Here is a 26,299-nt window from a genome sequence, read left to right as displayed (position 1 = left end):
TTAAAAGCATAAAAAATAAAAAATATATATACCTTTCGAATTTCCGACCACCGTGTACGGTGGTCGGTGATGACGGTTGACGGTGGTCCTCTTGCTGGATTCTGGCCTTGGCCAGAGAGAAATGAGAGAGAGGGAGTTGCTTTTTCCTGAAGCAAGGAGAAAATGAAGATTTTTGCAAAAAAGAAAAGGCCTTCTATAACACTACAAAACGATGCCGTTTCATTCAGTTGCAAAACACCCCAAAACGGCGTCATTTATGCGCCAACCCGAAGACCCGACCCGCTCCACTCAGGATCCGAGTGTTTTTTCATTGGAAGGGCTAATTGCGCTTTTAGCCCTTCCGCTTTTCTGCTAATTCACAATTAAGTTTTTAGGGATTTTTAATTTTGCCTCGAATTTATGCTTGGATTTCAATCAGGTCTCTTGCAATACTGCGCGTTTTGGAGGGAGGGTTTATTGCCCGATTTAGTCCCTCTTATTTGTTTGCGCGCTTAATTTAGTCCTTTTCCCTTTATTTCTTTTTAAATTTGCCCCCAAAATTCTGTTTTTAGTTCAATTTTAGTCCTTTTTCGTTTATTTTCGTTTCTTTATTAAATATTCTTTATTTTTTTATTTTTAATATTATTAATATTATTACTATTATTTTTATTTCTATTATTATTATTATTATTACCGTTATTATTATTTTCATTAGTATTATTTTTATTAACATACTATTACTAACTTTTGCCATATTATTATTTTTTATGTTATTATTGTTATTAACATATATTATTGTTAGTAACGTACTAATATTTTCTATTATTATTATTATTACTAATATCACTATTATCATTATTATTATTATTATTACCTTTTTTACTATCTAATGTATTATTATACCTTTTTATTATTATTACTATAGTATTATTGCTATTATTATTATTATTATTATATTTTCCTTTTTTGTATTTACACGTACGTTATTATTTTTATGTTAACTAATTTAATATATATATATTATATTTTAGCACACTTATTTTATTTATATATCATTACTCTTATTATTAATATCTCATCATTTATTTTTATCTTTTTTAAATAATTTCAAACCTTCGATTATTTATTATCTGTCTTATTGTTATTATTATTTGTATTTATCATTATTATCACTATTATTTTTATTTTTATTACTATTATCATTTTTTAAATTATTATTACTATTACTCTTTTACCTTTTAATACATATTATTATTATTATTATTATTAGTGTACGATTTTATTATATATGTACATATATATATTTATATAGTATTATTTTTAATTACTTTATTTTAATATTGTTATTATATTATATTTGCTTTTTGTATTTCATTATTATTATTGCTAGTATTATTATCATTATCATCATTATTAACATATACAAATTCCTATTACAAATGATATTTTTTCTATGGTTTTAATTTCAACAAATAGGCAACGTACTGATTTCAACACTAAGTCGCTGATTTCATCGCTATGTTGGGTGGATATCATTGACTCGTGTTAAAAACGAGACGTCCTTCTAAATTTTTTTTTGAATTCTCGCATTCCAATCGGATCGCGATTAAATATTAAATTAAACTTGTATTTTTGAGGATTAAGACAACGCGTGTTTAACAAGATACCAATTTTGGGCGTCGCGAGGGGTAATACCTTCCTCGTGCGTAACCGACTCTCGAACCTTATTTTTCTCTGGATTTTCGCGTAGATCCAAATTTGGCCTTCATTTTTGTTCAAAAATAAATTTTCTTTCAAAAGAAAAAGAGGGTTTATTAGGTGTCCGATCACACCTAAAAAAAAGATCGGTGGCGACTCCTTTTCTCTTTAAAACCAAAATCCCGTTTTCAAATTTTTAAATAATCGCCTCAACTAGCGACCAAAGCGAAATTTTTACGTTGCTACAGCGACCACAAGGGGTTCGACAGAAACGGGCACCAATCTCACAAGAGAAGTTAGCCACTAGATCTTAGGGTTATCACTACCATTCCGCTGAATGTATTATTTTTGTTTTAACATTGGAACAAACCAATATCAATGTGTTTTAGTGTACCGTTTCGAATTTATTAATTTTTTTTAAAATATTTTCATATATTATGTATACGTGAAAACATATCTCAAATCATATATTACCATATACATTACAAGGTCTAACACGCAAAGTTGACGTGAACAATTTACTTAATTGACATGTGAATAATAATTATTTATAAAAATTTTAAATAAATAAAATTTAAAATCTCGAATAAATTTTAAAATAGCACCAACTAGTACAGGTTAGTATGCATGATAAATCGTAAATTATACATATTTTTACCCCATGCTTGGCATACTTATGAATGATTTTTCCTTGGTTTTAGTGAATTTGATGCTCCTAATTCTTTAATTTCATGTTTTTAATTCTCAGGAGAGATTAGGATAGCAAAAAGAGCGAGAAACGGGCCAAAACCGGACAAATTAGGCTTAAAACAGTGTTGCACACGGCTTAGTCACTTCCACACGGGTAAACCACATGCCCGTGTGAGGAACACGGGCAGACCACACGCCCGTGTGTCATGGCCGTGTCGACTAGAAACCAACTTAGAATTACACACGGTTTGAGCACTTGCACAAGGGCGTGGCACACGGCAGTGTCCCTATCGAGCCCAAGTCTAGTTCTACTTAGAAAAGGCCACTTTTGAGGGTTGGAAAGCACTCTAAAACCTGTATAAACACCCTAGAAGAGGATTAAAGGGGACACACAGAGTTGGAGGCAGAAAATACTCAAGAACAGCCATCACTCGGAGCCAGGATCTACATCAAGACTGAAGATTTCCATCCAATTTCCTAGAAGTTCTTTGGGTTTCTTTATGTTTTGTTGTTTTCCAAACTTTGAGATGTTTTCCATTATTATTATGAACTAAACTCCCTAAATACCTAAGGGAGATGAACCCTATGACGAATCTTATTACTATTTGAATTATATGATAAAGATTTATTCTTATTCTTAATTGTGAGTTCTAAGTTCTTGTTTTAATATTCCAGGGTATTAATTCAGGTTTTGACGTGCTTATTCAGTGGAGCAAAAGTCTCTGTTTAAGAGTAGATCATCCATAATTAAGCGGAGTTGAATGCAATCCTAAAGATAGGACGACATAAATCTGCCGAATTCGAGTCAAATCTAATAAGGGAATCCATAGATCGAGTTTATGCGACAATAGGGGTTTTAATTAGAAAGAGATTTCAATTAATCAACCTAAAGTCAGTTGTTGTTAGTCTCAAGAGAGATATTAACATAAATTAGGGATTTCTACGGATTAAGTTAAGTGAATAAATTGTCTAATTTAGAAGTAATAAGTGAAGTCTAGGTGTATTCTTCCTTGGGTATTGTCTTTTCCATCGGTTTTTCCTAAAGTATTTTCCAAACTTCATCTTTTTCGTAATCTTAGTTAATTAGATAATTAGTTTTAGTTTAAAACACACTTTAACTCTTAGGCTAGATAATAAAAAGATAGTAATTACTAGTACTTTTAGTCCTCGTGGATACGATATTTCCGGTCTCACCAGAACTATACTACTATTTGATAGGTGCGCTTGCCTTAGTTGAATTTATAGTTAGTTACACGACCATTAATGCACCGATACAAATTGAAACGGATGAAAACGCACCAATATGACTGATATCCACTAAAATTTACATTGAGATTAAAATTAAAATATGTTATTCCAGTTTACTAATGGAACATGATGTTTGGCTAGTGAGGGCGGTAGTGGTTCAAAATTGACTTCTTGGTGTTAACATTAGGGGTAAGTATTCGATCGAGTCAAGTTAAATAGGGTAAAGAATTTCGAGTTAGTTGAGTTAACGAATCCTATTTTAGCAACCGAACTCAAATTGAAATTTTTTTCGAATCGGATCGAATCGAGTAAAAAATTTCGAGTCAAGTCGAGTCGACTTAACGAATCCTATTATTTATACTTAATGTTATGTTTACGTGAACTGATTATTTAACTAGTAAACGAAGTATAAAATTATTTAACTACATAAACAATATAATGGTTTTGCCTTTTAACATACTGAGTAAACATTTGTCAAAACAACGTAGTTTTGCCTTTTAACTTAATGGTTTTGGCTTTTAATTTTAGAAAAAGTAAACATTTATCAAAATGGCGTAATTTTATCTTTTCTTATTCAGATTTTTGGATTAACTCAAATTGTGTAATTCATATTCGAGTTAAACCGAAAAACTTAATTTTTTATTCGAGTTGATCCAAATAACTTGATTAACTCAAAACTTGAACTATTTAATTCAAAATTTTAAAATTTTTATCGAGTTTTTTAAATCAAATCGACTTTTACTCACCCTAAGTTAACATTAACTCCTTTCTATTTTTTTCTATACAACAGCAACCAAAGAGACAATGGAGCCCTAAATAGCACGAAACAAACCAAGAGGCCCTTCTAGAGCTCCCCTAACTAAAGAAACCTCTCTACCAACCACCAACCCAAAGCAGCGAACCTTGAACGAACCACCAAAATCAGCCACTCACATCAATTCTCGAGATCTAGAGCACACTATCCATAGAGAAGCAACATGAGTCTAAATTTGCTCAAGCAAAACCCTTGATCACGAGGGGCTGCGGGGTGGGAGGGAGGGAGGATATTGTGAATATTGATAAAAAAGAAATATAGTTAGTGAATATTAAAATTCACTATACGACCTCATTTAAATAGCTCCTTTTAATATTTTCTTTCTTTTTGCAATTCAATCCCTCAGTTTTCTATCAAACATAGATCAACATGATATTAGTGATTGGACTAATTCATTTCGGTACCTTATTAACTTATGAAGGTAAAAAGAAAATGAAATGTTTGGCAAATTAAAAAAAAAAAATCTAAAATGGAAAGCATTTTCAAAGTAAAGTTTAGAAAAGGAGACTTAAGTAACAAAACACACTTCACATGATATAGCCGAGCTACTAGTATAAAGAAATGTGTATACCACAAAGAAGCATTACCATGGTGTTCAATCGTATCGTTGTCCATCAAACCAGAACATACAAAGTCTTACAAACATGAGCCATTGTAATGCCAACCGATTGACATGGAATATAAGACTTACACTGCAACCATGTCTTCCCTATCATGGGGAGACAAGCACCCAACTTATAAACCTTCACTACAATGGGCCCAATACACAAGGAATAGAGGGAGAATCATCATATTTGACTACACAAATCTTCACCTTCATCCAGGACTCTTAGATTTTATCCAGTTTCTCAGCTCTGACAACAGGGTTGGCTTTAGAAATAGCACTACGAGCAGCAGCCTGGTAATCGAAAGTGCACTCGTGTTTGTCTGAGTAACGATGAGCCGCACAGAAGAGGTTTCCACACCTGCAGTTAAATCCTGTCAAACCAACGCGCTTATGGCATGTTGAGCACCTATTAGGACCCTTTTTTGTCTCCAACTCACTGACGGTTGTTCCAGAAGGATCAATGGATGGCTCTGCTGACACAATCTTTGACTCAATATTTACAGGTTGTACATCCAAAGTAGCAGCCACAGCTGGTTCCTTACTGCTACCACTAGAGCAGCCATTAACAATGCTTCCAATGGATGCTGCTGCAAGTTGCACCTGTTCGTGCTTCAGAATCATTGCCTTGTGACACTTGGAGCACATATTCATGGTAGCCGCACTTCCAAAGAAGCCACAGTTGTTGACGCACAGGATGGGACCTTCTGGAGCTTGGCACCCAGTTTCATCATGAGACTCCATCTTCTCCGATCGCCTAAAGAAACCACCATACTATCAATAACCCAAAACGAAGGAGGCCCAAACAAATAAAAGATAAAAACTGGCAGGACTCTACCAGTGATTTGGACTCCTTCATAACCAAAGTATTTTTCCTTAAAAGCAATCTTGAGAACTTATTAAACTAACTTTATTGAAGTCCAGATTATTAGATATAATACAAAAAATTATCTTATATATTCCTTGGATGAGGTGAGCACTTTTATTCCACCTTACACTTAGGGTGATATCGGGTTTCTAGCATCTAGATTTCACCTTGGCACTTGTCAACATCGGCCAATACAAATAACAGGTACATATATCTAATATCACCACCATCCTTAAGTACATCAGTTTAGCATGATAACATGGTGGTGTTGCTTGGTACACAGGCCTCCTATTGACTCCACAACCCACATGCCCAACGACACTGGATTAATCTTAATTCACACTAAAACTTCTTAACAAGCCAAAAGCAGCAGCACCCAAAATTCAGAATCATCCTTAAAATTTTTTAAACAAAAGAAAAATAATGCCTTCATAATGTTTAACAAAGACCCTAAACACCCAAAAAGACTTTCATAGCACAAATCAAATTACAGACTAAATGAAAGTTAAGAAACCTATACTAACAAAATAGGAAGAAAATAATCGAAGAAATAATTTCAAAATAGAGACAGAGAGAAAGAATAGGGAGAAAATCCTTTCTCAAGAAAACCCCCCTTAGCTCTTACCTGAAGTTTTAATTTGGCCGATCTTGATGACAAAATCGAACCCCAGCAGTTCCTGTCTCATGCAAATTAAGTACACATATAAAATTCAAATTTAATAGAATACTTAATTAAGAAAAAAATATCCCCTTTCTTCATATCTAATTTCAACCAAAAAAGTATGAAAAAATTAATATATCATCAAAAGAGACAAAAACCGTAAGAAGCAAAACGCAGAGACAATTACCTAAACCGAAGAGATTTATGTAAACCGAGAAGAGAAGAGAAAAGAGAAAATTTTGGGTGGTATGATTTATTTTTTTGGGATTTAAAAAAATTACCGTTTTTCTTTTTCCTGTTATTTAAAAGACGACTACTTTTCCGCTGCAAAAGGAACGCTTTCCACAGACTCGATAAAGCTTGATTCGTTGCACTTGGGAAAGCTTATATTTACGCTTCTACCATTCACAGTATGTTACGTGACTAATGCTTATAGGTTTAGGAAGCAAGAGACGTAATGGAGTTTTTAAGATTACTTCGTCTGTTGGGCCTATCTTAGCCCAGATGGCAGATAGTTTTTGGGCCTATTTTTCGTTTAAGTCTCTTTTTTCACTTTTCTTCACATTATATCTCACTAGTGTTAATTCCCCACGAATATATAGCATTTTAGAAAAAAAAATATTATGTAATATTAATTAACAATAAAAAATACTTTTTATATAAATTTATAATAAATATATAGCATTTTAGAAAAAAAAACCACGAATATCCAAAATTCTCTTTTAAAACATTTTTCTTTCTCTCGCTTTTTGGTTAATTATGTCCCCGATCTCTGCACTCTTAAAATTTTAGTAATTCAATCTCTTTATTTGACTAACTAAAAATTAAGAATCAATTGGTCTATGGCATTTAATATTCAAATATTTTATTTAGAAACAAAGTTCAATTGATAATGTATATTCAAATCCCATTTAACAATTGAATTTTAATTTCTACCGAGAAACTAAATTCTTGAAATTAAAAATAAAGAGACCAAATTTTAAAAGTTGAAAAAATATAAGGGTTAAGAGACAATTAGAACTTCCCACAAAAATGAGAAAAAAAAAGGGTAAACGTGTCACGAGATAAAACCCAATCTTCTACAGTACTTATTATGTAAGTTTTTATTTTATTATATATAGTTTGTACATTTCCTATTTGATCTAAATATATACCTTCTTTTTTTTTATGTTTAAATTGATTTTTTTCAAGAATACTGCTTAAACAAAATTGAAATATTTCATTTTACCCAAATCACAATACTGATTAATAAAAACTTGACACACATGGGATGCCTCATACTTTTTAAATAAAATAAGAAAAAATGATAATTTAGGTATTGTTTTTAATAAATAAATAAATAACTTTAAATACTTGAGAGTAGAAAAATCGGTATAGTTTGTGTACCCATTTTCTATAAAAGTAATATCTATTCTATTTATTGAATATATTTGATTGAGTTGTTCTCATCGATCAATTGGATTCCAACTTAATTGAGAAATAATTAAAATATTTTATAATTTTTATTTACAAAATAAGTTATATTAAGAAGAAATTTTTTTATATTTTTTAATAAAAAATTAATGGGATTTTTTTGGGTGAAAAAACTTAAAAGGACGAATCTAAATAGGACCAATTTAGCAATTTAAATTTAATTAAATTCGCATTACCTGCTGACATTGTTTTTTAAGTGATTACATAATCTTATCATTATCTTTACTCAACTCAAAATTGAAATAAGTGAACATATATATATATATATTAATTTGCATTGAAGTTTTACGTCCTTCATTGAATCGAAATTGAAATTTGATGCATAATTACATGAAATTGTTATTAAATTAATGATGGTGAGTGCAAGACTAGAATTGCTAACAGATGATGACAAATATTTTTCCTGAATGTTGAACAGTTAAAATTCATCACTGTCATTTTTTGATCTGGAGATTCAGTTTTAGGTTGATGGCGAGTTACTTACGTAGCATATATATATCAGTGCAGAAGTGAGGAGGAAAGACGGTCTTATTCCATGTTTTCGTCAGTGGTAATGCGGATTCTGAAACCCACTGTTAGAGAGGATAGTTGAAACCCCAAAGGCTCACAAGAAATCAAAACCATGACATTGGGTCTTACCTAGATTCTTTTCTAGGATTCTTTTTTTTTATTATGTAAAAATTAAAGCATCTAAAGTTGCCTTTGTTCTAATTACTTGAAACATGAAACTGTTTTAGATTTTTCTTTTTGTCTTGAATTATCCACTTTTTGATGAAATATTTTGGAAGCAATCATAAATATTATGCCTGCTTAGACTATAAAAACACAGCTCAGTTGTTAAGTAACCTAACTGCTATCCAAAAAGCCTATTCCCTACCATCAACATCAACATCATCATGTCCAATGACTGGTTGGGTGGTAATGCTTAATAAGTAGCAATTTGAAGAAAGCAAGTGGTTAGGAAATGTCTTTTTGCAGGATGATGCAGCTTGAGCTTATCAAACGGAAAGGATATGTTTATATCACCTTCAATTTTGCTTACCATGGTTTCATTCTGTTAATCTTAAAATACAACAAATTGTTAGAATATTGCGTCCAGACATGGGCACCATGATCTGCCTGCTGCCCCAAGTTGAATAGGTTTTGAAAAAGGGCTTCAAAATTGGTCCAAACTTGGTTTAAAGGAGCATGGAATGGGGCTTATGGCAATGTTGATTGATGCATATAGTAAGAAAAAAGTTTTTTGAATGATAGCATAGGGTGCTTGGGAAAGTGCTTAGCTTAGAATGGCAAATATGCTTCATTGGAAGTAGCAAAGAGATGGGTCATTTTGTCTCCTCTTTCCCCAAAGATTTTGTAGGTTTCCAGGAGTGGATTAAGTGACCACTTTAGAGTCCTTTCATGCATCTCAAATTTAGGGTCCTAATCCCAAATTTTGCATTTGGTGCTCAATTTGGATCTCTGGACAGTATAGTGTTTGATCTCATTTGATCAAATGTTTATTATTCTATTGGAACTTTCAAGCATATATTTTTAACAGGACAAGGTACCTTACTGTTTCTACAGAAAAGCTAAGTTAAGCATAGGCATTTGTTTATTTGGGTGTGTGCTGTCTCTTAAATGAAAGCAACAAAATAACTGCTCTGTAAGCTCCAAACAAGGAGAAGCTTTTACTAGATTGATGAATCCATTGGCACCCAAACTTTTTTGGCTTTTAAAATTTTTTTTTATTATGCTACCATCAAAAATTCATAAACAAAATGATTACACCCCATTAGTGACTAATATTTCATATTGTTAAAGGTGCACATTATGAAAATCTTTTTAAAAGCATTTTTAAAAGAAAGTTTAAGCTAATCCATCAATGTACCTAAAGCCAACCAAACAAACCAAAAATCAAGTGGTGCATGTCACACATACACAAAAACCCAAAAAAACCCCACGGCATATTCAAAAATTCTAAATAGGATTTTGCTTCTTCTTTTTTTTTAAATGGGGGGGGGAGTTTAAATATTTTTTCTAAAGATAGTGACATCACAACTACAAGCTAGGATACATTCTTCTGGCTTTATTATTGTATGTATATGTAAGTGATCTCCCATGAATCTGCAAATGCAAGCAAAGGCTTTGCTTTTTTTACTTTGGTCTTTCCTGCACCTCACCCTGTCTATTTCAACTTATTATTCATTTTCTATGTTCTTTTGTTTTGGTTTACTTCTAATTAATTAACTTTCTAATTATGTTATTACAAGTATTATTTGGTTACCTGTATTAGCTGCTTGACTTTGTCCTTCCACTCTTTTTTTTTTGGGGGAGGGGGGGGGCGGGGTTCATTGTCCTTCCATCTCTTTAGGCTTTTCTTCCCCACTTATATTAATTAATTTGGTATGTTAGTCATCAACTATTAATTTCTTTTAATTATCTTGTAACTGTTGGATGTTGCTTTTACTTAAGTTTGTCCATCCACTTCTATCTTTTTCTCTTTCCCCTAATTTTCCACTGTAATATCATCATTGTCAAATTTAGCTTTACTCAACTTTCTATGTTTCTCTTTTACCTATAAGATCATCACATTTTTTCAGAGAGCTTCAATAATCATCAAAGGTTTAAGCTTTTTCAATAATTTGGCTCTGTATTTAACTTCTCACACCCTCAATTTTGTCTTTTTTCTTCAAATATTCCTTCCTCTCCCTTCTTTGCGTTTGCATCAAATTTTGGAACTTGGGGGAGGGGGTTTCTTATTTTGGAACTTGGGGGAGGGGGTTTCTTTCTTATGAACTTGTTTTGGCTGAGATTCCTGAAATGGGTTTTTATTTTTGTTGATGAATAATAGATTGAATCTTTATGTTTGGTGTTTTCAAGGTCTCCATGGAGAGTGATAATGGTGATGGCAAGTCCAAAATGGACTATGAACTTATAGAACAGATTGGAAGAGGAGCTTTCGGAGCTGCTTATCTTGTTCTTCATAAACTTGAGAAAAAGAAGTAAGTATGTTCTTCTTATTCTCTTCCCTCTCCATAAACTCTGATATAATCAAAAGCTATAAATTTCATGTGATTGTTAATGTTTTGTTATATTAGTAATGAATTTCTGTGATTGGTTAAGCAACAAAGACTCTATTCTCAACATGTGGCCTTGAATTCATTAGTGTGGTAGCTGTCGGCACGGTTCTTGGTCCTTTAGCAATTATTGACTTTAGCCTATAACTTTGTATGATTTTCTTTAATTTTTTCTATTATGTTAGGTATGTGTTGAAGAAGATTCGCCTGGCCAAACAAACAGAGAAGTTCAAACGAACAGCTCACCAAGAGGTCACTTTCCTATAACCAAAATTCCATTTCCTGGTGCTTGCTTTAATAAATTTACATTTGAATTGTGACTTGTGAAAATTGCATAGTCAATTAGGATGTCTATGTTTTCTTCAATAATCAAACCTTTTATTTATGATGGCTGCTAGGTTTCACATCTTTTTCTACCCCCAGGGCTGCTTTTGCCTTTTTTGCCATTTTCCATCCTTCATTGCCTATCTGGAAGCTGTGATTTTTATTTATTTTTACTGCAGGCTATTCTTTTTTTTACTAAAACTATATAGATATATTTTGCATATTCTAGTGTTAGATGTAATATTTTTGGCATTTCTGGTAAAAAATAATGCTCGCATACATAGCCAGACCTGCTTACATCACACTTGAAAACTAAATACTTGGAAACAGTTTGAAAGGATGTACATTATGCTATTTATGTTACCTGGACTACTTATTTTTCCTAAAGTACTAATTTTCGATCGACAGATATTTAGTTGAGTATGAGGTATGATTCTCCAAATAGATGAAAAAGCTATTAAAAAAATGAGTATACCCGTGTTGGGCACATAGCCTTATCCAACATTCACCGCGAGTTCAGATAACATAGGCTGCTATGCATTTGTGCTATTTCATTGAGTGTCTTCTACAGTAATATCATATATATATAATTGATGGCAAATAAGATATAAAAGTTGTCTAGATAGCTTTTTCTTTGATACCTACCAAAATCTTCATATCTCAAACCAAGAATACATGATAATTCATCTATAGTCAATGCATGTTTGAGAATGTGTCTCATATGTGCTTTTGTTGTATTGCAGATGGAATTGATTGCAAAACTAAATAATCCGTATATTGTTGAGTACAAAGATGCTTGGGTTGATAAGGTGAAAGGGTTATGCCACTATTTTGGATTTACATTCGAGCTGCTGTGCAATATTATGAATTTAGGTTGTTAAGACCATGACTGACTCTTCAGTAATTTGTTACTTCATGCTTTGAAGGGAAACAACATTTGCATTGTAACCAGCTACTGTGAAGGAGGGGACATGTAAGTTACCACAAAAAGAGTTGTTGATCTTTTTATTCTGATTACAATGAAATACTCAAGTTCGTTAATTGTCTTAAGCACATTCTGGGGAATTTTTACACTTATAGATTGTTTTAGAAAAGTTCTGATATGAGTAGAAAACCTTCCATAATTTCACGTAGCTAAAGTTAATTTATAGGATTTTATGGTCAGATTATATATGAAAGTAACATAATTTATCTTGCCTGATTGGTTAGAAGTTATAAAGAAAAACAACATATTCTTATCATCCACATTTTTATAATTTCAATGCAAACAGTCGAGGATGAAAAGAATAAATTTCTCACCAATAAAGTTAATGAGTGGGACTTTATGGTGAGCTATATTGTTTGCATTACTAGTCATTAGCTTGAATTGGATTACAATGTAAAATAGTGATTTCTCGATAAAAGAAGATAGTAGATGCTTTCTGATTCTTAGGATACATGAATGAGTAATTGGGGCACTTACAATTTTTGTTGGTATTAGGGCTGAGCTTATTAAGAAGGCCCGAGGTATGCACTTCCCTGAGGAGGTAATGCAATATTTTCGCAATTGAACTACTTATATGCACATGCTAAAGATGATATTTACCCTCTTGTTGTTCTCTTTTGGCTCCCTAGAAAATCTGCAAATGGATGACTCAATTACTGTTAGCCGTGGACTACCTACACTCGAACCGTGTTCTTCATAGGGATCTGAAAGTACTGCTTCTATCTTTGTCACTTTTGTGGAGAAAAGCTCTTAAATGAGGATGCTATGTTCTAACTTAGTACTTTGATCTCAGTGTTCAAATATATTCCTTACAAAGGACAATGACATCCGGCTTGGTATGAAGGGAAAAGGATTATTGTAAAAGAACCCCTGTTCTTTGTCAGGTTTGTCTCCCTTTTTGATGTCGTCTAAGATATGTATGTCTTATATGGACTGTACAGGTGACTTTGGACTTGCGAAATTACTTAACACGGAAGACCTAGCTTCCTCGGTATGTTGTTGGTCTTATCTTTTATTTTATTAAGAAAAAAACTCGGACTGTCTTAGAATTCCTTCAATGCAACAGGCTTTTCTCTGCAAGTTCTTCTAATGTATCTTTGGTTGGAATAAAAACATTTTCTTGTTAATTACTTTTGGTTATGGAATTTGTCAAAACCAGTTTTTAAGGGATTTACTCGAATTCTTTTCTCCACTTTGCATTCTCAATAGGTTGTTGGCACACCCAACTATATGTGTCCAGAGCTGCTGGCGGATATACCTTATGGATATAAATCTGATATATGGTCACTTGGTAAGAAGTTCAAAGCATAATTCTGAGATGCACGCTATCCTTTTAACTAGTATTGATATAAACTTATTATTCCAGGTTGCTGTATGTTTGAGATTGCTGCACATCACCCAGCATTTCGAGCTCCTGTGAGTTTTTTTTAACATGAGCAATTTGACATTGCCTTAGTATCGTTTAACTACTATCAAGTTATCCTTAATCTTCTTTGCCATAAATTCTATCTTTAACTAAAGTCACAAACTCTACAGGATATGGCCGGACTCATTAACAAGATCAACAGATCCTCCATTTCTCCTCTCCCAATTTTGTATTCTTCCTCACTGTAAGCAACTTTTTCCAACTCATTATAAATATCATCTGTTTCTTGGTGACCAGTCTAATCCACTTAATTGTTCTCGTATGTATTTACTTAACATCGACAATGTTATTTCATTTCTTTTTGTAAACTCTTAAATGACTACATGTTTCAGGAAACAAATAATCAAGAGTATGCTAAGGAAGAACCCGGAACACAGACCAAATGTGAGTGCAATTCATCCTGTTTTTAGCTTTCTAATTTTAATCGCTAATATTGATAATGATCTGAGCATTGTGATATTTTAGGCTGCTGAACTCTTGAGGCACCCCCACTTGCAGCCGCATCTCCTTCGCTGCAGAAACCTATCTTCTGTCTATCTTCCTATCAAGCCCACAAACAGTCCAAAGGAGAAGACACCTAAAAAATCATTGTCCAGAAAACATGGCATTGGAAAAGATAGGGAGGTTAAAGATGTGGGGGTATCAAATGGACAAGAAAATACACATACATTTCGGAGAATGGCTGATGTGCTCTTAAGCAGTTCTAGTTGCGAGCAGCCAGCATCCACAGCTAGTATGGAAGACAACCTTGTCACTAAGAGGGTAGATCCTACTAGCTGTGCTGTTGAAATGTTGAACTCTATTAGTGATTCCAAAGAAATGTCCACTGATTCTGAAGTAAGTGTTAGCAATGTCGACAAACAGGCTGAGTCTAACAGCATTCCTCAAAAGGATGCTCATGTGGTGTCAACTTCAGAGATGGCATTTGATTCTCATCATGATGACCAAGAAGAGCCCACTTCTGAGCCCAGTCGAAAACTACCAGAAGCTGATATGATGACTGTAAGTAAAAAAGATGCGGAGACACTTTGTGACATGCAGGTTCTTGAAGCTGCAAAAGATGTTCTGGATCTGCCGGTTCTTGGTAGATCAGAGGATTCCAGTAAATTGACAATTTCCAGCATAAGCTATGATGATAAAAATGGGTTCCTGGATGATGGAAGTTCATCAACTGTTTATGAGACTGATGTAGAGCAAAGATGCTCTTCAAATAAAACCAGTAGTCCTAATGCAAAAACAGGAGCTGACACGAGTTACTTGTCATCGGAAAGCAATGCTGCACCTCCGTGTAAAGATGAAGTAGGAGCAACATCAGAGACGAACACTTGCTCCATTCTAACAGAGAAAGATGGTGGCCGACCAGTTCAGTTGACAGCAAGTGATGTGTCACTGCTGAGTAGACTAACAGCGTTGAGTAGTGATGAAATTAAGAGTGCGTGGGAGAATCCAAGTCAGAAGAGAGCCGATGCATTGGAATCTCTGCTTGAGCTATGTGCCCGGCTTCTTAAGCAAGACAAAATAGATGAGCTTGCTGGTATTCTACGACCGTTTGGGGATGAAGTTGCCTCATCTAGAGAAACAGCAATTTGGTTGACAAAGAGCCTCATGTCTGCCCAAAATCTCAACGGAGGAACCTGATTCAAATGATGCAAGTGGCCTTAATTTATTCATTAATGTGTTTTTTTTTTTTCATTTTTGGTTACAAAATGTGTTGATATGAAGTGTTTATTTTGAGTGATATGCTTTGCTTGAACAGAAGAAACTCTGGAAACAGAACATATATTGCAGCTTGTTAGACTAACGGGTGGTTTTGATGGAAATAATGACAGACGTACTTCTTGATAATTGTCAGTGTTCCATGTCGACTATGTTTTTTTTTTTTTTTTGGTTACGATTAAGCTGCCTGTCAAATTTCCTTGATTGATACGAACACAGGAAGACCCAGTAGGAGTGTAGCAGCTTATGAAAATTGGAAAGCTCAAGGGTCCCATAAAAGATGCAAATTTCACAGCTCAAGAGTTCATATGGTAATTGGTCACATAGGAGTTCTAATGAAATACAACCAAAGGATGATCAGAATAAGACTTCTCCATGGCCAGCTATATGGTAGTAATTTAGGAATTAAGTATTTTTATTGTATTGTATAATTATTTCTTAATTCTTATGGGTGAGAATGTATTACTTTGGATGCTTCAAGTTTTCTATTCGTTAGCAATGGTTATAATTAGATTTTTACTAGATAAATATTAAGAGCATATTTTTAATTTAGATGTAAATTGTCTATAAATAGGTATGTTTGCCTCCCACTTCAATCACTTCAATGAAAAGTGTTAAGGCAAGATGTGGAGAATGAAGTTGAGTAGCACTCGGTAATGTTCATTGTAGACTGTCATTGAAGCAATTTATTAGTTGTCTTATTTGGTTTGACAATTTAATGAAGAAAATCTTTGGACCTGTTAATTTGTTGTTATATTGAATATGTTATGGTCTATCTATAAAAACCAATCATTGACTTTTGAATATTAGATTGGATTCGAGTATAGTATTGCTAATTTTGGAGAACATTTCTTTGATTGATTGTGCTTTAAATGTTTATGATGTAATAACTATTTGTAGGGAGTTACTTTGTATTCACCTAAATTCTATGTTAAAAAGTCAAAATAGATATATGATTTGAGGCTTGTCTAGGTTTTGTATGAGAGTTTATTAAGAGCATTTTAATTCGTTCACTGAAGAATTATTTTTGTGAAAAAGTGCAAAGCTGAATTGTAAACATTGTTGAGTGTTTATTGCTCAAGTTATCAGGGGAAGGATTTGGAGGGGAGTGTTCTAGTCTTTAGCTACAAATGTGAGATCTTTGTACTGAGGAAATGATCGAGTGTGAATCACTTGTTGTATTTGTGAACAAAGGTAGTAAAATTACTTACTGAGTTAGGCTCCACAAACATAGGGAAACCAATTACATAAACAAATCATTGGTGTTATTTAGTTTTGTTTGCATAGTTTTTCAAAATGTCAAGTCGTAGTTGCTGTTGCAATTTAACTCTTCCCTTATTGTTTTCATATTAAGCAAACAAACAACTTCTCTTCTTATTTGCTTCGTGCAATTTCGTGAGAATTTGGAGTGATTCCATTCTTGTTGTTTTGGAGTTTTGTTTATTTTTTTTCAAGACATTTTTAGTAGTTATTCTACTAAGCGTTTTGTAGTGAGATTTTGCTTGATCATTAACTTTTTTTTTAATACAAGTTATATAAGAGTTTCACTAAACTATTTCATCCTTAAATGATGGATAGTTTGAAAAGTTATTTAGGTAAATACTTGTTAACTCTGTTGTTAGCTTTAATTTTCAAATGTTTTTATATAACAAAATAATTATTAAAATCCCCTTGATCAAATTTGTAAAAATTAATTTGACCACGATTGAATTATTTTTAAGTGTCACAAAACTCAAAAACATATCTCTGAATACCTTAGACAAATTACAAAAGTTTTTGAGTACTCACAAAACCTTTAAAGAGTGTTTCCAAGCTTATTCAAATAGTTTCCATGCTAAGTCTCGATACCTAGGATTGTAAGTCTCGAGAGTTGCAAGTCAATGGCTAAACTTCTATTTAAATGAGCCTGGTCTTGAGACCTGGCATCCAAGTCTTGAGATCGAAAAGTTAGTAGTCAAAGTCTCATTCAAGGGAGTAAGGTATCAAGACTTGTTCATTAAGTCTCAAGACATGTTCTAGATGTCTCAATACTAGCCTCCAAGTATTGATATTACCTTTAATGTGCAAAATAAATGCTCCCAAGTACCCCCAAATGATGACAAGAAACAAGCTTACAAAGTTTATTGAGAAAAAATACAAACCTTTTCATTGTCATACTCATTTTACTGTATAAACGCTTGTTGTAATGCCCTCAACCCGACCCGAATCGTCAGGTATTACTACTCACAATACTTAATAATTTAACAAAATAGATTACAATTTCTAATTTCTTTAAATATCTTATTTATTAATTTAAGTGAAAATCTTAACATCTAAAAACAAATGGGGTATTTAAAATAATTTATTACATCATTCTTGATACAAATCATTACAATATAGAAGTTTATTTTAAATTAGACGCATAGGGCTTAAGCTTAACTATGCCGATTTCCATTGAATTCATAATACTCCACTTCGTCGCCACCTTGGCGTACTCCTGACATCGTCCTTCCAAGTGTCACGGGGCTAGATCTTTCGTCTCGCGATCCATGCGGCCCTAGGCGATCTGTTCATCCAAACTTGTTTAAGTCAGCCTTTACTGAAATGAGGATTCCTTTAGAAGTCCTCCAAGGCACTAATTTGTATAGCAGAAGCGATTTATGCCAAAAGAAGCAACAAAAGAACAACAGAAAGAACGTAAACAAGATGTTTGAGTAAATGCTCTCAATGTTCTCTTATTCACAAAGAATAATGAAACAATAATGTAGAGAGTACAAATGAGGGGGAGGCTTTCTATTTATAATTGAGCTCCCCCAAAACAGACGGTCAAGATACATTTACATCGACGAACAGGATTAACTATATCCCTTGATTTTAGGTATTTACAAGATATGCTTTATCAAATCTAATCTAATCTTTACAAGATATAATTCTATCAATATTTTAAGATTAGTTACCAAAATAGCTTAAGTTGACAAATTTTCCTTATCGGGTCAACCAGGGTCAACCAGGCTTCAATCTGACAGCTTCTCCAACAGCTTACCGAATTAGGCCAGTTCTTGCAGGCCAAATGATCCCTATCTACACAATAGACCTCCATTAGATGGATTTGGTGCGATGGTCACGGGCTTTGAACTGCTACCCATGACATTCTCCCTTACCCATTCTCGCAACGCTCTCGTTGCGACTTTCAAATGACACTGACTTGATTTGCCTCGGTCTTGTCTCGACGCCTTAGGTTTTCCCTTTTTTCAGGACTTTTGCCTTGGCTTACATCGCTTCTTAACTCGAACTGTCCTACTCGTTGTATTTACTCTGGTCAACTTTCCAACTTGTATCACTTCTTTTTCCTTGAAGTCTGATGCACCACCCACCTCTCCTATAGGTGGAACCCTTGTCGATGACTCGGCCAACTCTGACGCTTCACTCGAATTGAGCCTCAATGGTCTCAGCTTCACTATTTTCATTGTAACTTTTTCCCCTAAGTTCGATGAAAAACTCACCTCTTCCTTGGGTGGAAGCCCCTCCGATGACTCACCAAGCTCAGACGTTGTCTTTCCTTTGACTACGACTTGTTTTAGGCAGTTTCGCAACTTATGTCAACCACGGCACAAGAAGCACTTTACTTACTTCTTTTTGCAACTCTTTGCCCTCTTAGCTTCGACTTTTCCCTTGTTCGAACCAAGCTTTTTGGGCTCATTGTCTGGTCCATCGTCCCCTTCGATGACAGACTTTTTCAAAAACTTCCACAACTTATTTGGACTGTGACATAAGAAGTACTCCACTGGCTTCTTCTCACTTTCGGCCTCATTGGCTTCAACATCCCTTGCGCTTGAACCAAGTGCCAAGGCCTTACCTTCCGCCTTCTCTTTAAGCACGAATTTTTTTGGACATTTCTTCAACATGTGTAGACCATCGCAGAGAAAGCATTTCAACTTGTCCTTTTTCTTGTTGGGTTTCTTCTTTTCAACTCGTGGTTTCTCATTACTATTATTGTCGTCGTTGCCATTACCATCAACAACATCTTTCTTGTGATCCTTTTTACATACGCCCCTTTCCTTGGACTTGGAAGACCCAAGCTTGTCTTTCCCTAGACCAAGCTTGACCATGAACTCCGCTACCGTCATGGCTTTCGACAGCTTTTGGACACCTCTTTGTTTTATCTTTTATTTGACCCATGGCTTCAATTCATTTTGAAAAGCAAGCAATGCTTCTTTCTCGGTCACCTTTGAAACTTGAAGCATTAGTTCTTGGAACTTCGAACATACTCTCCCACTGTGCCCCGTTGCGTTATCCCTTGCAACTTTGCCCGAGCTTCTTCATCAATAAATTCTGGGTAAAACTATCCATTCAACTCACATAGGATCTTTTGTCACGTCCTAATCTCACCTTACCTTTTATCTGTAGTTCTGCCTCACCACCATAAAAGCACAATATCAATAAGAAACATTAAAACAGTGTTTACCTTAACCGCATCATCCAGATGCCTTTGACACAGAAGTAGTTTTCCATCCTCCACAAGAAATTATCCACATCGCATGCAAACCTTGTCCCTACAAACTCTTTTCGCTTTGGAACATCCTCGTAACTAAGTGCTGCATTTGACACTCCTTCCCTAACGACTACTCGACACAAGGCCAGCTTTACCTCGAGCTTCTCTATTCTTGTGCTCAAAGCCATCGTTGTGGCTATTATTTCCTCCTTCAAAACCATCACTATGGCCTCGAAAGCATCGTTCCTCTCCGACAGCTTATCCCTGTGTGAATTAAACAACACGTTTACCTTATCCATGGTGGAATCAAGAGACATCTTTACATAGTCTCTGGACTGCTTCTTCTAGTTGTTTATGCGATCCTTGACCCAATCGAGTGACTCCTTTACATCCTCCATGGATCCCTCAAGTTTACCCACACGATCCTCTACTGTTGACAGCGTCTCCCTCAAAGACTTTTTGGTCCACATTTGTTTGAACTCTTCTTTCGACATCCCAATGGTGTCTTCGAACCAATAGTTCAGATACCATTTGTCACGAGACTAGATCTTTCGTCTCGCGATTCGTGCGGCCCTAAGCGATTCGTTTGTCCAAACTTGCCTAAATCAGCCTTTACTCAAGTGATGATTCCTTTAAAAGTCCTCCGAGGCACCAATTTGCATAGCGGAAATGATTTATGCTAAAAGAAGCAACAAAAGAACAACATAAAGAACGTACACAAGGTGTTTGAGTAAATGCTCTCAATATTCTCTTATTCACAAAGAATAATGAAACAATAAATGGAGTGAATACAAACGAGGAAGAGACTCTCTATTTATAGTTGAGCTCCCTCAAAATTGACGGTCAAGATACATTTACATCGACAGATGAGATTAACTATATATATTGATTTTAGAGATTTACAAGATACGCCTTATCAAATCTAATATAATATTTACAATATATGCCTCTATCAATATTTTAAGATTAGTTACCAAAATAGCCTAAGTTGCCAAATCTTCATTATCGAGCCAACCAGGCTTCAATCTGATAGGCTTCTCCAACAGCTTACCAAATTGGACAGTTCTTGCGGGCCAAATGATCCCCATATACACAATATACCTTTATTGAATGCATTTAGTGTGATGGTCACGAGTTTTGAACTACGGCTCGTGATAATAGCGTAACCTTAACCCAAATACCTGAAAACAAATAACAAACCTTATAAGTACGAAAGTACTTAGTGATCTTTATTTCATTGAACTTTGACGGATATTTTACATTCTTTGATTAACATCTATGTGCCAACCAACCTTATGAACCACTTATATCGGGTAGATAACACTATAGTTTTGATACACACATACACGCCATATCATACTCTTAATATATCAATTCTTTCTTATCTGACTAATTAAAGATTTTTTCAGATTTTTCTAAATTCTCTTTGTCACATATGTACTTCTCAGTAGAACATACTTTTAGAATCCGTTTCACACAGACCATATATATCCTAATACTTGCACTTATCTCAAAACAGTTGTTCACAAACATTATCACGGACAGATACATTCACATTTGGCGGATACTTATAAAGATATGAGTACCATCAAACTATTAAACAAATCATACATAGATTCGGTACCACATAACTTATACTGATAATGTACTATGTAAAAACTTATTATCCGTAAGGTAGAAGCTTAGATGTCGCAGTTAAGGAATTTAATAAATTGACTAATAAGGTCAAAGTTGTTTTTGAACCTAAAGTGAATGTGGTTTATACTTCAATTAGTGACATTAATAATTTTGAGCATAATGATACTTTGTCACATCCTAAAAACTGGGTTAGTATAAATCGGGTTAGTTAGACCAAGAGTGGTCAAGTCCTGTTTTTGAGTTAAGATTGTGAAAATTTTGACAAGTAATTTGATTTAGTGTAGTGGTTAAATGTTCTGATTGAGTGTATGAGGTATTGTGTTCGAATCCTTTCCCTTGAATTTTTGTTATTTTTGCTAACCCTTGTATTTGAACATCTGATTTATAAATTATTTTTGCCCAATTTGTTAGTAAGAATGACCTTGTTGGTTCAGTGGTAAGGTCTTAGCTTACTTAGAGGTACTGTGTTTGAATCATGTGTGTGCAAAGTGAAGTTTATTTTTGTTTCTTTATTACTTTTTCTTCTGTTGCAAGTGATAACTTTAGTTCTTTACTATTTCCTTTTCCTATTTTATTTAAGTGATTTCATATTCTTTTGTTAATGGTGTCATTGTTTCTCTTTTCTGTTTCAAGAAAGGCATGTGAGTACTTATTGTTTTGGTTTTTGATAGAAGAATAACGTGAAGTGTGCAACAATTCTCCAATGGTTTAATTATGATTTGGAACTGGTGGTGGTGCAAGGGTAAGTAATTATTCACTATGGTAGGGGTTGGTTTTTAGTAATTAGGTTCGTTTGAGGATGATTATGTCATATTAGTGAGTCAAATTTGGTAAAATCGTGCTAATTAGTCTGTTCTGAATAATGATTTTAGGTTTTAGAATTGTGAATGTTGAATCAGCATAAAAAACTGATCAGGTGTGTGACTCTAATTTGTAAAAACAACAAATGGCAGAAAGCCAAAAAACTCACTGTTGACGTCACACGACCGTGTGTTTACATAGGCTAAGTCAATTGGGTTGTGTGGACCATAAGACCCATTTTTTGGAAATTTTCACCTAGACCATTTGACTCTGAAATTTGTAATTAGACCTTTTGTGGGGCCCGTTTGGCTTAAATAAGACTTGAAATGTGACATCTGTTGATATGTATTTGTATGTGATACAAATAAGGTATGTGAAAAATATATGTACGATTTGTGTTCTGATAACTCCGAAAGCATGATTACGTATGAAAAGTATGCATGACATTTGTTCATGGAATACATGTGTTAGTTTATTTATGCATGTGCATCGAGATGGGTTTGGTATGTGATGGAGGAAGTGTGTTCTAGTAGTTTTAGAGGAAGTGTGTTCTAGTAGTTTTACTACAATTTTGGCAGTTAAACCGCAATATTTGTCTGGCAGCTCAGCTACACCTTTATAAGTGGCATACCACCATGACCCGGTGCAATTGGATGGACTCTTGTAGTCCTAATTGGTGTGATTAGTTGGACGGAGTTGGTGTGTAGTAGATGGAGGTAGAATCTACGTCTGCACTTGTATCTGAATCTGTGTCTGCATTTGTATATGAATCTAAACATTTATTTGTATTTGGCTATGAAAATACATCTGATTTTGTATATGAGAATATGTTTGAATATGTATCTGAAAATGTGTCTATTTATTTATGTATATCGAATTTGTTGCTTGGGATGTGTTACACACTGAGCTCGTAAGCTCAATCTTTGTTTATTTTTTCCTTTTAGGTAATCAACAAGTTTATGACTGGACGGCGTGCGGGAGCTCAGATTGGCTTCTCACTTAAGATGGTTTGAATTATCATTAATTAAGTTTTTTTGACTTTTTGATTTTTGGAATATGTTTTCGGATTTAATTTTGGTTTTGGGTTTCGCTTATTAGTTTAAGTTTTTTGCATGTTTCCTGTTAAGTGGAAGGAATGTATGGTTTTGTAAAATTAAACAAAGTACGGATTTTCTGTTGTAAATTTGAAATAAGTTTTATGTAAGATAACAATGGAAGTTTTAGAATATGCACAGATAGTAAACATACGTTTTCTCAAATCTAATTCACAATTTTTGACTTTTGCTACTCCGAAATTTTCATTGCAAGAAACTAAGTAATCACTTAAGTATTTTTTCTGTAAATAAATAAATAGTTTATAACAAATGTTTGCCTTAGAATGGAAATGATTTGTCAAAATTAATACTTTCAAAACACACTATTTTGAATTCAAATTCTGGGTTTAAAATAAGTGTTTCCGGACTTAAGTTCTTCTAAACATTTGTGAGAGTTTTGCCAAATTTCATACTTTCGAAAAGCATATTGAGTTTGATTAATTTTTTTTTAAACAAGTTAATATAATTCTTCAAAATCCAGTCATAACGTTTAGGTCGGGTTTAAAGTATTATATACTTACCAACAACAAGAATGCATTTCATAAGATATAGACAATGAAACCTATACTCTCATACTTATAACCCTAGGTGGAGGAATAACCCAAACCTTAGTTAAGGAGGGATTCAAAGTTATAATTTTAGTTAATTGCTTTAAAACTTTTCAAATAATAAATTAATACAACGACAACGTTATAATTAGAGCCTTTTAAAAATTTATAATTCAAATTTACTCCAAAATAAATTTTAAGCTTCGTCCCTCAATATACAAAACTCTTTACTACATAGTATCGGTTGAAGTTCAAATAGAAGAAATGAAGAGAAAATGATTTTTGCTTCTAAATTTTTTGTGTTTTCCATTAAAATGTAAAATTAATTTTAAAATAATAAATTAAAATTTAAAATAGGTTTTTTAATATAATAAAAAATAAAGGATTTTAACAGTAACTTAATCCCTTGAGGAAATAGTTATAAAAGTTTTCATTGAAGAAGTCAAAGAAGTAATGCAAGGGGACATATTAACCTCTCTTGAATTAGTTAATAAATCAAAATCCACAACTAGGTTGCTTAAGCATAGCTACGGGTTGGTAGTTCGAAAGTGTTTCATTTAGTTTTTTTTCCTTAAATTTTTTAAAAAATTTAAATTATTAAAGATAAAATTTTATTTTAATCTTTCTAAAAATAATAAAAATTTAATTTAATCATTTAAAAATTATAAAGATATAAACTATTTAAATAGTAAAATTATATTTTTACTAATATAAAAATTAAAATTTAATTCCGACTCTAAAAAAAATTCTACCTTCACCAGGGGTAGAGCCAAGGGGCTGGCATGGGCTTGGCCCCCCTAAAATGTAAAATTATTATTTTGGCCCTTAAACTTTTTTTAAAAATTTTAAATTAGTAAAGGTAAAATTACACTTTGGCCCCCTAAAATTATAAAAATTCAATCTAATCCTTTACAAATTATAAAGATATAAACTATAAAAAATTAAAATTTCATCTAACCCTCCTAAAAAATTTTTTTTAGCTTCGGCCCTGACCTTCACCCCTATTTGACCAGCTAATAATGTTTTAGCTTACTTTTGAATAGGAACATAAATATACAATAATAATAATAATAATAAATAATTTGACTAAAGATATTTTATAATCTGTGTCACCTTAGATAGCTGCATTTCCTTAATTATAAACATATGCTTATAAAATCTGTGAAAAAATGAGTTGCTAATTTCATCATATTGTTAAAAGAATAAGAGAAGTAAAAAAAAAAATTCGTTGACAATTAGTGGATGGCCATGTTTCCTTTGAATAGTAGTTCATCAAGCTTGGGCAAGAAAAATGAAGAATAAATACTACATGGTCCACAAAAATTTACAGCTTTTCTAACTTGGAAGCAAAGCGGAGGGAACTCAACGTCTAATCTTCCCAGCCCATTAATTGCTATTCAACAATGGCAGCTCACCTTCTTTTTTCTTGGGTACACATACACACACACACACACACACCTAATTTCATAATTATTAACCCAATTAAAGCAAAGACATCCCACCTTATTAATTATTTGCCAACAATTGTTAATCACTATTATCATTGGATGCCTGTGATTATTATGAATTGAAGGCACCATTATGAACACAACATGTTATATTGATGTGATCTAAAGGAAACTTAACTCACCTTTTCTCATTACTTTATTTAAGGATCTGTTTGTAGTATTTATTATTTAAAGTTTAATAATTATTTTTCACAAATTTTATCATTCTACAAGTACCGGATTTATTTTTTAATATTTTTAATTATTATATAGGTTAAATAAAAATATTATAAACTAATTTCATAGTATTATCATAAAGTAGTTTACTATTATAGAAATATAAATATTAGATAAATGCTTAAATTTAAATTAAATATAGTTTTTTTTTTCAAATTGAACACATGTAATTAAATGTTAATATAAAATTATTTAAACAGAAAAAGAAATGATATGCTTAAGTAATAGACAAAGTAGAGGTGACTCTACAAACCTAATTTTGTTCTTTCTTACAAATAATAGAGCCATTTATATAAAATTCAAAGGCTTCAAACCTATAATTATCAATACATTTAAAATATTAAACTACTTTAATAACAAACATCAATTCACACATAACCCCTAAATTAATAAATTTACTTGTAACATTTATGTAATTAGAAACCACCAATCCTAATTTTTTAAAAAAATAAAACGTAAAGGAAAAAAAATGTTTAGA

General features: G+C 33.1%; 2 protein-coding genes across 8 annotated transcripts; one reads left to right on the top strand and one right to left on the bottom strand.

Moving 5' to 3' along the window:
- Window positions 1-4,942: 4,942 nt before the first annotated feature.
- On the bottom strand, window positions 4,943-7,002 carry LOC107889537 (zinc finger A20 and AN1 domain-containing stress-associated protein 8). 2 transcript variants are annotated; one of them, XM_016813998.2, is made up of 3 exons: window positions 6,844-7,002; window positions 6,527-6,578; window positions 4,943-5,790 (listed from the first exon to the last, which is right to left on the bottom strand). In XM_016813998.2, the coding sequence occupies exon 3, from the start codon at window positions 5,775-5,777 to the stop codon at window positions 5,259-5,261; it is 519 nt and encodes a 172-aa protein (XP_016669487.1). In that variant the 5' UTR covers window positions 5,778-5,790; window positions 6,527-6,578; window positions 6,844-7,002; the 3' UTR covers window positions 4,943-5,258. The 2 variants fall into 2 exon arrangements, with proteins under 2 accessions (XP_016669487.1, XP_016669486.1); XM_016813997.2 differs by having other exon boundaries at window positions 6,750-6,962.
- Window positions 7,003-9,903: 2,901 nt separating this feature from the next.
- LOC107889538 (serine/threonine-protein kinase Nek6) lies at window positions 9,904-15,674 on the top strand. 6 transcript variants are annotated; one of them, XM_041076594.1, is made up of 14 exons: window positions 9,904-10,121; window positions 10,898-11,019; window positions 11,280-11,346; window positions 12,162-12,227; window positions 12,345-12,391; window positions 12,899-12,944; window positions 13,033-13,113; window positions 13,197-13,239; window positions 13,345-13,394; window positions 13,613-13,694; window positions 13,770-13,819; window positions 13,940-14,013; window positions 14,162-14,213; window positions 14,295-15,674. In XM_041076594.1, exons 2-14 carry the CDS (start codon window positions 10,904-10,906, stop codon window positions 15,465-15,467), a joined length of 1,947 nt encoding a protein of 648 aa, XP_040932528.1. In that variant the 5' UTR covers window positions 9,904-10,121; window positions 10,898-10,903; the 3' UTR covers window positions 15,468-15,674. The 6 variants fall into 6 exon arrangements, with proteins under 6 accessions (XP_040932528.1, XP_040932529.1, XP_016669488.1 ...); XM_041076595.1 differs by lacking the exon at window positions 9,904-10,121 and adding an exon at window positions 10,136-10,420; XM_041076592.1 differs by lacking the exon at window positions 9,904-10,121 and adding an exon at window positions 10,141-10,179.
- The last annotated feature ends 10,625 nt before the right edge of the window (window positions 15,675-26,299 follow it).

This window comes from Gossypium hirsutum, chromosome A09, assembly GCF_007990345.1.
Source record: "Gossypium hirsutum isolate 1008001.06 chromosome A09, Gossypium_hirsutum_v2.1, whole genome shotgun sequence".
NCBI lineage: Eukaryota > Viridiplantae > Streptophyta > Magnoliopsida > Malvales > Malvaceae > Gossypium > Gossypium hirsutum.
Note: the sequence above shows the minus strand (reverse complement) of the source record. Positions and strands in the feature narration are given on the sequence as shown.

What these genes read in the sequence shown, in the direction of transcription:
- LOC107889537 (XM_016813998.2), bottom strand. Translation starts at nt 5,777, where the DNA reads ATGGAGTCTCATGATGAAACTGGGTGCCAAGCTCCAGAAGGTCCCATC.
- LOC107889538 (XM_016813999.2), top strand. Translation starts at nt 10,880, where the DNA reads ATGTTTGGTGTTTTCAAGGTCTCCATGGAGAGTGATAATGGTGATGGC. An exon ending in GGACAATGACATCCGGCTTG is followed by an intron (nt 13,240 to 13,344) that starts GTATGAAGGGAA and finishes TGGACTGTACAG; the next exon opens with GTGACTTTGGACTTGCGAAA. An exon ending in ACCCAGCATTTCGAGCTCCT is followed by an intron (nt 13,820 to 13,939) that starts GTGAGTTTTTTT and finishes CAAACTCTACAG; the next exon opens with GATATGGCCGGACTCATTAA.